Source organism: Pogona vitticeps, chromosome 9 (assembly GCF_051106095.1).
Source record: "Pogona vitticeps strain Pit_001003342236 chromosome 9, PviZW2.1, whole genome shotgun sequence".
Lineage (NCBI taxonomy): Eukaryota > Metazoa > Chordata > Lepidosauria > Squamata > Agamidae > Pogona > Pogona vitticeps.
Window position 1 is genome coordinate 22,663,471 of NC_135791.1, and position 10,148 is coordinate 22,673,618.

The following is a 10,148-nucleotide window of genomic DNA, read 5'->3' on the forward strand; positions in this document are numbered from 1 at the left end:
CCTTCTGTCATACAATCCGAAGAGAATGACATGTTGTTGAGGGACACAGACCAGTACAGATCCAGGTACCAAACACATACAGTGCTGTTCCCCTTCCCTCTGAAAAGTAGAGCCACTACTCACTCTTTACACCCCAAAAGACAGTACATGCCAAGAACGGTCACCTTCCTTGGTGGGGTAGAGACTTCTGCCTTGAGGATGAACAGGCGTACCCCACCCAACGTAAGAAACAGGAGCTTTCAGGGACATTTTGAGGGGGGGGAAATGCCTAAGTAGGCTGGTAATCCACCATCTTCTGCAGCACATAATCACGTCAGAAACTACCAAGGTAAAAACCCTCTGCGATAGGTCAGAGATGTTGAGACCGTTGGATGCAAATGATTCAAAGAGGCGTCGTAGTCAGAGTACCAAATTATGATGACGAAGACCAACCTCTCCTCTGTTATGAAGCTTGCTGGCAGATGAAGTATCAGCACCCACCAGCATAAACTGCTGTTGTTGATGAAATGGGGTACATGGACAGAGAAAACTATAGGGCCCTTTTTTAAAAGAAGTGGCTTTAACCAGGAGAAGCATCCCAAAATATTAAGAGAGTGGATCACAAGAAATGAGAATCGCTCGACTGGATAAGGCCATAGATCCATTCCTGACGCCCCGATCCCAACTGCATTCAGATGTTAGACGACGTTAGTCATGGTGGCTGGAAACAAGGACGACAACGACAGTCTATCTGGAGAGTGCCTAACTATGCTCTGTCATCAACCAGCTCTCTTTCCCGCATGCATACACACACATACACCCTGCGGACAAGGAGACAGAGATTTATCACTGCACACCGCCCTTGATTTTATAAAAGGCGATGAGGCCCAAGAGACACACTCTCCCGGGGTTGTTCCAGAGAAGCCCTGCTATAAAGAACAGAAGAACAGCATGATTTAATCTAGAATTTATTAACTGCTGCGAGAATATTAGTCACTTGTAAATGGCGTCGCATTAAGACTCTTAATGTTCTCCAGTGGATGAATAATGGTTAGGTAAGAGTACAACTTACAGCACAGCTCACATTTAAAGATGGTAAGCAGTGGTGGAGAGTGCTTCATAAAATAATTGTTATTAGAGGCTGAAGCAGGATGGGAATATAAATAGGCACAGAAGCTTAAGTCATTGCAATAAGTGGGTTAACTAGAGGTTGAAAAAAGGCTGGTAGGTCCTGAAATTTCAGCGACCTAAATCTTACCGCTTCTTCCAAACACAGTAGATTCAATAAATCAACTGCGGAATGGTGAATCAACACTTACCCATATCCCATGGATTCAACAGATCTACTCTAGTTGACACTAGCAACAGGATTCTGGCTAAGAAAGCCTGCACAAGTGAACTAACTAGATTATAACCCATGTGAATTAGTGACACTGCCGTTGCTTCGGTTTTTTAGTCTCAGGGATCAATAAATACATCAATGGTGCGGATCAAACAAATGAAACTGACTAAATCATGCAAAATGAAATGTGCAGAGCTGGGTTAGTTTACTCCACCTCTGGCACAGACAGATTCAGTTTTCCTGACCAGATTTTGGTGGTTTTTTTTTTTTAATTTCCAATTAAAATGTGATCCTCTTCTGGTAGGCATCAGCAACCAAGAATGGAATAGGCCTGCACCATCTTTCCTATGGAAAGCTGCCATTCACTGTTCAGCAAACCAATACATATGGGCATAATTAAACGGCAGAGTTACTCTAGGTGAACACACGAAATGTTTCAACGGGTGTGGCTTCATGTGCCACTTTGACCTCTTGGCTAGCACAAATGAAACACTCAGAAGCTCTATTAAACATTCCAAGAATGTTCTGATTAACACTTTTTGCTCCTTTAATGTTGCTGATAAAAGGGGGGGGGGGGAACCCGAAGGCTGAATGCAGGGAGTTTGTAACAAACCTCCAGGGCTTGGTTTTTGGTTGAAGACTATGGTGAATATGTAGCATCCTGGGTAGGGAGTTTGATGTCTTAGATGGGAAAACCCCAAAGTCAATGAAATTAGGCATTCAGAGAAGGGAAGGTTGTACAGGAATGTGGGTGGCAAGGAGAATCCTGAAAATGAAAGATGTAAAGAGGGCACTGATGGTTTCATACCCCTAGAGGAGGCCCCCAATCTAGATTTTAGTTCTTGGGGAACTCAAAAGAGGAAATGGCACATAGAGGATGAGTGAAATAGCAGCGATATATACAAAGATCAGTGGAAGAGCAACAGAGAAGCAGGGACATGTGGATGCACAGGAGATCAGAGGGGACATTGGGATTCTCCAGTCTTCAGACTGGTTCCATCTGAAGCTCATCGGTCTCAGCGGACTCCAGTTCATGGAAGGCTGCATGTGAACCAATAGTCACCAAAGTGGCGCCTGCAGGAGACAAGAAAGGAAGAGGAAGGAAGAAACCAAAGTTAGATTACTTATCCCTGTCCACCATGATACAAGCCTCTTTCCTTTGGAGCCATGGTGGAGGGGAAGAAAGGGACCCAAAATAGGAGGCATAGGGTCACGTGCAAAGGTGAGCAGCATGGAAGGCCAAACTTGAAAGAGTTACTTTTTCAGAAAACAGGCTGGGAGGTTCTGGGAATTGCATCACAGCAACAATAGTGTCAATAATCATTTTTTCCCAGCTCTGATGGAAGTGAGAGATCTCCTCCAGAGTTACTGTCGCAGGCGGAACTTAATGTCCTCTGTCCTTGTCTGCACGGACACCCCCTAAGAACCATGAATCATGTATCCAGATCTTCAAGGGAGGGGAAGAAAATGAGTTATTGTTGACTAGAAATGCAGAAAGGTTCAGGACCAACATACCCTCTAATATTCATTCCCACTGCGTGGGAGCCTTGCCCCCTTGCACACGTGGAGGAGTGGGGCTTCATCTGAAACAGGAAGTAAACAAATTGGCTGCCGGCTGCCCGTGAGCAGCCACAATGGAGCTCCGAGCGCATGCGCCTTAGAAGGAATATTGGTTAGGACCCAGAGTTGGAAAGTGGCAGTCTTATTTACTCACCTAATACCCAGAAGACGGCTGAGCCAGCTCCAGCTAGCCAGAAGAAGGGAAAGGAAACCGCTCCTGCCAGGCCATACTGATGGGCTGTGCTTAGCTCCCGCCCTGGAAGAAAAAGAGATTGGGCGAAAATACAGATGGCTGGCACACAGGAGCTCCGTTCTAATGCCTGAGTTGAAAGTGGAAGCCTTAATCAGCTGATTAAAGTGATCACAGGCCTGAGGCCAAATTTCTGTCTAGCTGCGTACAATGTATGTGAGAAATACAGCCTTCTGTGGTCCAGGAATTGCTGGTCAGGCTGTAGATTCTTGCCAAGGATCTGACTGTTCTTGTTGATGCAGCACCATCTGGTGGCTCTCCTCAGTTCTGCAACGTCCAATGACACTGACACCTGAGAGCTAATTCAGGGTGATGTCTGCAACCAATGCAGCATGGACAGATTTAAGAAGAGGTAGCCAGGTCGCATAACCCAGAGCGACTCCCACTGTTACACTTTAAAAATGCAATGAGAAGTGCCCTTTGTGGCAAGAACCTTGCTTATGGATAGCTAATATGTCAAGGCTGGGACGTGGTGGTCGCTAGGATGTGGTGGCGCTGCGGGTTAAACCGCAGAAGCCTCTGTACTGCAAGGTCAGAAGACCCGCTGTCGTAAGATCGAATCCACGCGATGGAGGGAGCTCCCGTCGCTCGTCCCAGCTCCTGTCAACCTAGCAGTTCGAAAGCATGCAAATGCGAGTAGATAAATAGGTACCACCTCAGTGGGAAGGTAAATGGCGTTCCGTGTCTAGCTGCGCTGGCCACGTGACCACGGAAACTGTCTACGGACAAAACGCTGGCTCTGTGACTTGGAAATGGGGATGAGCACTGCGCTCTAGAGTCGGACACGACTGGACTAAATGTCAAGGGTTTGACATTTACCTAACATGTCAAGGTTTTAGGCCAGTCTCTTCCTTTATGTGCTAGTTTTCCACACCTTTTTTTTAAAAAATGTGGGAGACTGGACATTCAAAAATGTAAAACAATAAATTCACGAGAACATTATCCTGTGCTCATTATTACTGCTTCCCTGCTTGCGCTGGTATGTCATTCCCATGGAAACAAAGTCTTGGCATGAATCTTCTACTTACCAAACACCACCAGTTGCGATTGCTGGGTTTTCAGGTAGATAATGTAACAGGCCCCAAAGAACACAGCCAGTGCAATCAGGAGAAGGGGAGATGTGATGCTAGCAGGAGAAAGGAAAAGATAAATACAGTTAGCTGCATCAAGAAAGGTATACGGTACATCAGCCTAGGTCTGTATGCAAAGTAAAGCTAAGATGATACAAGGGCCACAATGAAAAAAGGATCCTAGGATGTCATTCTCGAAGTAATGTAGCTTAGTACATGCAAAGCCTCTTCACGGGCTTTAATCGGGTTTTCTTTCTCTCTACTCCAGCATTCTGTTCACATAGCGACCCATAGGAAACAGCCGAGAAGCATGGCATAAGAGAAGGAGCATCTTCCTCCTGGTGCCGCCATGCAAGAGAATCCCCCAGGCTGTCAACGAAGTAGAGAAATCTTAAGCAATTAATAAATTCTTTCATCAATTCACCAATGACTAAAACAATAGTTCTGAGGCAGAAAAAAGAAGACATACTTTGTTTTTAAAAGGTCTAATAATTATAATCATGTGCCGCTAAATCACAGGATGGCAGCTCTTTTTCAGTGTTTTCTAGGTAAAGAATACTCAGAAGTGGTTAACCATTCCCTTCTTCTGGGGGGCTGCCCTGGGACTGTACAGCTTGCCCAAGGCTACCTAGGCTGGCTCTTCTCCCAGGAGGCCCAGCGGGGAATCGATCTGCCAACCTCCGGCTCTGCAGCCAGATACCCAAACTAATAAGCTACCCAGTCACCTCTTTAAACAGTATTGGTCATAACAAGTACAGTATCATCTGAGAATATGCAGCCTTTCTTCACAATTAAGACGCCTTCCAAAGGCCATTTTAATGAGTCAATGTGGTGCTGGACTAAAGAAGGCAAGTAGACCACGGTTCAAATCTCCATGATGTCACAAGAATCTCACAGCATGAACCTGAACTAGTCACACAATCTCTCAGCTTAATCTACCTCGCAGGGCTGTTGAGAGGAGAAAGTAGGGATGGGAAAGAACTGTGTTTACTGTGACTGGAGCTCCCTGGAGAATCGGATAGATAAAAAGGAAGTAAATAAAATACTTTTATTAAAAACAATTAATGATGTTGACTGGAGCTCAATTAGGGATGTATTTTAACACTATGTTTATTTTTTTTTTAATCTATTACTCTAATTGCTTAAAGGTGGCATGCCTATCTGGTACCAGATTCTGGTTATGTTACAACTTTGAGATATATAAATATTTTTACCCAGACTTTCTCCTTAAGGAGGACCCAAATTGGCTGACATCATTAAAATATACTATTTAAAACTTAAAACACTAAGAACACAAATACTGGAAAGGATCAAACGAACACTACACTAAAAGACAATAAACAAAATCAACACTAAAAACATATTCAAAGCAACAAGCCATAACCATCCATTTAAAAAAAACCCACTTAGGCAGCTCATCATTAAGGGTAAGCTTGCCTGAACAAAAAAGGGTTTTGTTTGCTTGCAAAGATGGGGCCAAGCTGGCCTCCTGTGGGAGGGAGTTCCAAAGTCTTGGAACAGACACAGAGGAGGCCCTTTCAGTGTCCTTACCAAACACATCTGTGAGGATGGTGGGATTAAGAGAAAGGTTTCCCCTGATAATCTTGACACTTGCGGAAGCTCATCAAGGGAGACGTGGTCCTTGAGATAGCTTGGGTTCAAGCCATTTAGGGCTTTATAGGTTAGAAACAGGACTTTGGATTGTGCCCAGAAAAGGATCGGAAACCAGTGCAGTTAATGAAACGGTGGGGGGGGATGTGATCCCTGTGGCCAGCCCCTGTTAGCAATTTGGCCCTGTGTTTTGGACCTGCTGAAGTTTCTGAACATTTCCAAGAAGCAGCCCCACATAGATTGCGTTACGCAGCGATGACAATATTTAATGATGTGTTTAGCACATGGTTAGGTAAATCCTGAAAGGCACTGTTCAGTTAGAACAGAGAGACACACAACGCACTTACAGGCAGTAGACAATGAGTCCCAAGAAGACAAAGACGTAGTTGCTCTGGAAATATTCCACGTTGCGCACCAGCCGTTTGCACAGCTCGCCGAAGTTCCGGGGCTTCCCGAAGCGCCGCTGGTCGACGAAATTGGCCCAGGGCCGTATGGTGGCCCGGCGCTGATCCAGCCACTCCTTTGCTGGCCCTTGGGGCAAGAGAGCTGGGATGTTGATCCTGGAAGTGGGCAAGATGAGAAGGTGAAGGGATGAGGGAGGCCGTTAGAACATGAGGGGAGTCACAAAAGCCCTCCCCTCATGCCCCACACGCCCGTTACAAGCCCCAAGTCTTTTCCCATGGAGCTGCAGTAGTTCCCAGCCTTTGAGGCGCTAATGTTCTTAGACTGCGATTCCCGGAAGCGCTACCCAGCATAGCCAGTGTGTGTGGCTCCTGGGAACTGCAGTCTGGGAACCCTCTGGGGTTCCCATTCTGGGAGCTTCTACCCTAGAGCGAAGTAGTCTTCCCCATCAGGGACCTCCAGCCGTGGGGTTCCTCCCGCCAGCTTCTTACTTGGTGCCCAGCACAGTTCCTGCGGCCTCCATCTCAGTCGCTGGGTTGAAGAGATGCTCTGGTCCTGTTTTACCAGCCATTATGCTTCACACAATGCCAGATAAGACCGAGGAGCTACGGAGAGGTAAAAGAGAAGTCAGAGAGTGAATGACAAAGACAGGTGAGTCAGGTGCAAAGCTGTGTCATTGGAGTGAGGCCAAGAGGAATGCCAGCTTGCTCGGTGGAGACAGACGAGGGAGGCATCCTACAACATATTAGTTAGGCGTACTTCACAGAGTACTCAAGAGGCAAACAAGGATTTTGCACATGGCGTACACACTTCAGTTGCCTTCCTTTGGCCACTTTTCATTCCCTCGTTCAACAAATTTCCTGATTGCTCTCTGCCAATAGCTAAACCTCACCAATTACTTTACAAGGGAAAATAAACCAAGTGCACTTGTATTCTGAGATAACAGTTGACTTGTAAAAAGCCTGGGAGAGATATTTGGAACTATGCAAACAAAAATACATCCTGCATAGAGGAACCAGGAGGCACAAATGAGGGCCAAGAGGAACCAGGACATTTCCTGGTGTTATCAACCAGCCTGAAGAGAAGAGGCACTTGTTCAGCAGGCTGAGGCCAAGAGGCAGTCCCGAAAGCAGCAAAATCAGGGAGCTGGACAGGGGACAGATTGTATTTGTCTTCAGTGTGGAAGGGATTGTCACTCTCGAATTGGCCTCCTCAGCCATACTAGATGCTGTTCCAAGTCCTCCATACAGACTACGTTACCATGGTCTCTCGAGAATGAAGGATGGCTAATCAACCAGCCTGCAGCTATTTCAGAAGACACTCATAGCATGGATGTAGACTTCCTTTTGTATTACTGAAAACATAACATGCTTTGGCTAATTATACTTGAGTTACACAATACCTAATCACTACAACAAACAATACATGTGTACGTGTGAAAAGTTGAAGAGGAGATCTGTTTTTATATATAGTTTGCAGACAAATCCATTTCCTACAGCTTAGGTTATAGGGGTTAAAAGAAAGGTGCTAAAAGTCACAAGTGAGGTAGTCAGTATTTATCATACAACCCCTCTTTGACTTCTACCGAGTCCTTTAAAAAGCACTATTATAGAGCTGGGAAAGGTGCTGACAAGAACTGAGATATTAAGAAGACTGAATGAACACTTTCCCTGGGAGAAGAGGCTAAAGTCTCATTAGAAAAAAGAAAAAAGCTGGGAGCAGGGGAAGAAATGATTCTGTATGATACAAAAATGTGTAACATATTGGGGAAATGGATGAAAATCTCTCTCACCTCTAATTACTAGTACTCAGGATCAAGGGCTCAGTCAAATTAATTGACAGAATATTCAAGCACCAGATAGTGCTTGAATAACATACAATTAAACTAAGATGTAACAGTAAGTTGAAACCTGCAGGGCAACCAAATTGTAGAAAGGCAAAAAGTCGACTTGATATCTCAACGTGAACAGACTGGATGCCAGTACATTTTGTGTTCTCCTTCCCCCTCTTCCCCCCCCCATATCCCCCTCTACCTTTTGTACTCCTTACCTTATCTCTAGTTGTTAAAAAAAATAAAAATAAAATAAAAATAAAAAAGAGGATGTGGTGAGTGAAAGAGAGACGAGAGGAGATGAAGGAACGGTGGACACCGTGCACAAAATTGGCACCGGCTGCTATTTTTTACCCGTGGTTCTGGATCCCAGAGGCCTTGCAGCCCATAAGAGGGAATGGCCAAAATGGCCAAATCCTAGGTGGTCCTGGGTGGGAATCCCATCTCTGGCCAGCTCTGAGGTGAAGGGGGGGCAGCAAAACACGAGGGGCTCAGTCAAAACCGGCCCAGCCCACCCCCGGACCCCGCCAGCCCAAAACGGCTCTCCTCCCGGGCAGAGGATGCTCCGCGCTCAAGCCTCCTCCTGCATCCCGGGTTGCCCCTGGCAACGGAACGGGGGGGGGGCTCGCTCACCTGCCTCCCTCCGAACACGGTCCAGCTTCCCCACCGGAAGCGACTTGCCTGCGTGGCAAAGGGAGGGTGGGGGATGGAGAGGATGTTGACGTTCCCTGAGGCGCGGGGGTTGCTGGGAAACGTAGTTTTTATGCCCTTCTCGCGTCTTTCGTAGTATATTTATTTTATTTTATTTTATATACTGTATTATAATTATCCACGCGCATGCAGTGAATGTCTTTCTACTGCTCCATTTTTTTCAGCGCTTTCCTAGATCGTCTTAATGCGCTCCAGCTGCGGGACTACAACTCCCACAATCCCACAGCAAGCCGATTTCGGATTGTGGGAGCTGTAGTCCCACTAATCTGCAGGTTGTCAGGATGGGGGAGAGGTGTCAGGCAGTGGTTTTTAGTGACACAAGGATCAGAGGTTGATGGTTTTCTACATCTGCCATTAATTCTTGCCGTCCGTAATAACCGGGCGTCCCCAGATGTGTTTCATTACAAGTCCCATCAGCCCTGTGATGGGAGTTGTAATCCGACATGTTTTCATGACACTAGGTTTAGGGAATCCGTAGATGGAGAATCCTTGGCTGTTAGTCAGGATGGTTATGTTATATACTGTTTCCAGCAACAGAGGTGGTCTGTATGTTCAGTTTACTTTCCAGGTGCTAACCATGTGTGAGCATCTTCACAGTCCCTGAAATTACATTTCTTTACCTTTGAAAACGATGGCTTCAACTGGGCAGCCCTTCAAACAGAGGTAGCTTTCAAAGAAGACCACACACACATTGGCTGCCTTTCAGAGAAGTATCCTTGGTTATGAGAAGTCATAGGGACACCTTTCCTCAGCTTTCCAAACCTTGCTTTTCAGAGTGTTAGGGAAGCCTCGACACAACTGTTCAGAAGTCCCATTGGGACTTGCCCCCAAATAAGACGGCACAAGATTTCAGGCTTATAACCCGAGGCTGAAAAGGTTACCCTTTTTTTACTACAACTCCCAGAATTCATGAGCCAACCAATGAACACAGTGGGATATATTTAAATAAACACAGGCAGAATACCCCTTCTGGTTGAAGGTCAGGAGACCAGCAGTTGTAAGATCGCATCCACACGACAGAATGAGCTCCCATCACTTGTCCCAGCTCCTGCCAACCTAGCCGTTCGAAAGCATGTAAAAATGCGAGTAGATAAATAGGTACCACCTCGGTGGGAAGGTAAACGACATTCTGTTTCTAGTCGCGCTGGCCATGTGACCACAGAAATTGTCTACGGACAAATGCTAGCTCTACGGCTTGGAGACGGGGATGAGCACCGCGCCCTAGAGTTGGACACGACTGGACTAAATGTCAAGGGGAACCTTGACCTTTACATTACTTACTTCCAATGCATGTTCGCTCAGACCTGAGCTGCACTGTGTTTAGTGGAATTTACTCCTCAGTATTATTATGAACAGCTGGCTGAATAGTTCACTGGTTTAGGTGTCAGGTTG

General features: G+C 46.0%; 1 protein-coding gene across 3 annotated transcripts; it reads right to left on the reverse strand.

Moving 5' to 3' along the window:
- Window positions 1-931: 931 nt before the first annotated feature.
- RABAC1 (Rab acceptor 1) lies at window positions 932-8,814 on the reverse strand. 3 transcript variants are annotated; one of them, XM_020807908.3, is made up of 6 exons: window positions 8,679-8,814; window positions 6,706-6,819; window positions 6,160-6,372; window positions 4,160-4,257; window positions 3,036-3,137; window positions 932-2,395 (listed from the first exon to the last, which is right to left on the reverse strand). In XM_020807908.3, exons 2-6 carry the CDS (start codon window positions 6,783-6,785, stop codon window positions 2,307-2,309), a joined length of 582 nt encoding a protein of 193 aa, XP_020663567.1. In that variant the 5' UTR covers window positions 6,786-6,819; window positions 8,679-8,814; the 3' UTR covers window positions 932-2,306. The 3 variants fall into 3 exon arrangements, with proteins under 3 accessions (XP_020663567.1, XP_020663570.1, XP_020663569.1); XM_020807911.3 differs by lacking the exon at window positions 8,679-8,814 and adding an exon at window positions 8,400-8,507; XM_020807910.3 differs by lacking the exon at window positions 8,679-8,814 and adding an exon at window positions 8,264-8,423.
- Window positions 8,815-10,148: the final 1,334 nt, after the last annotated feature.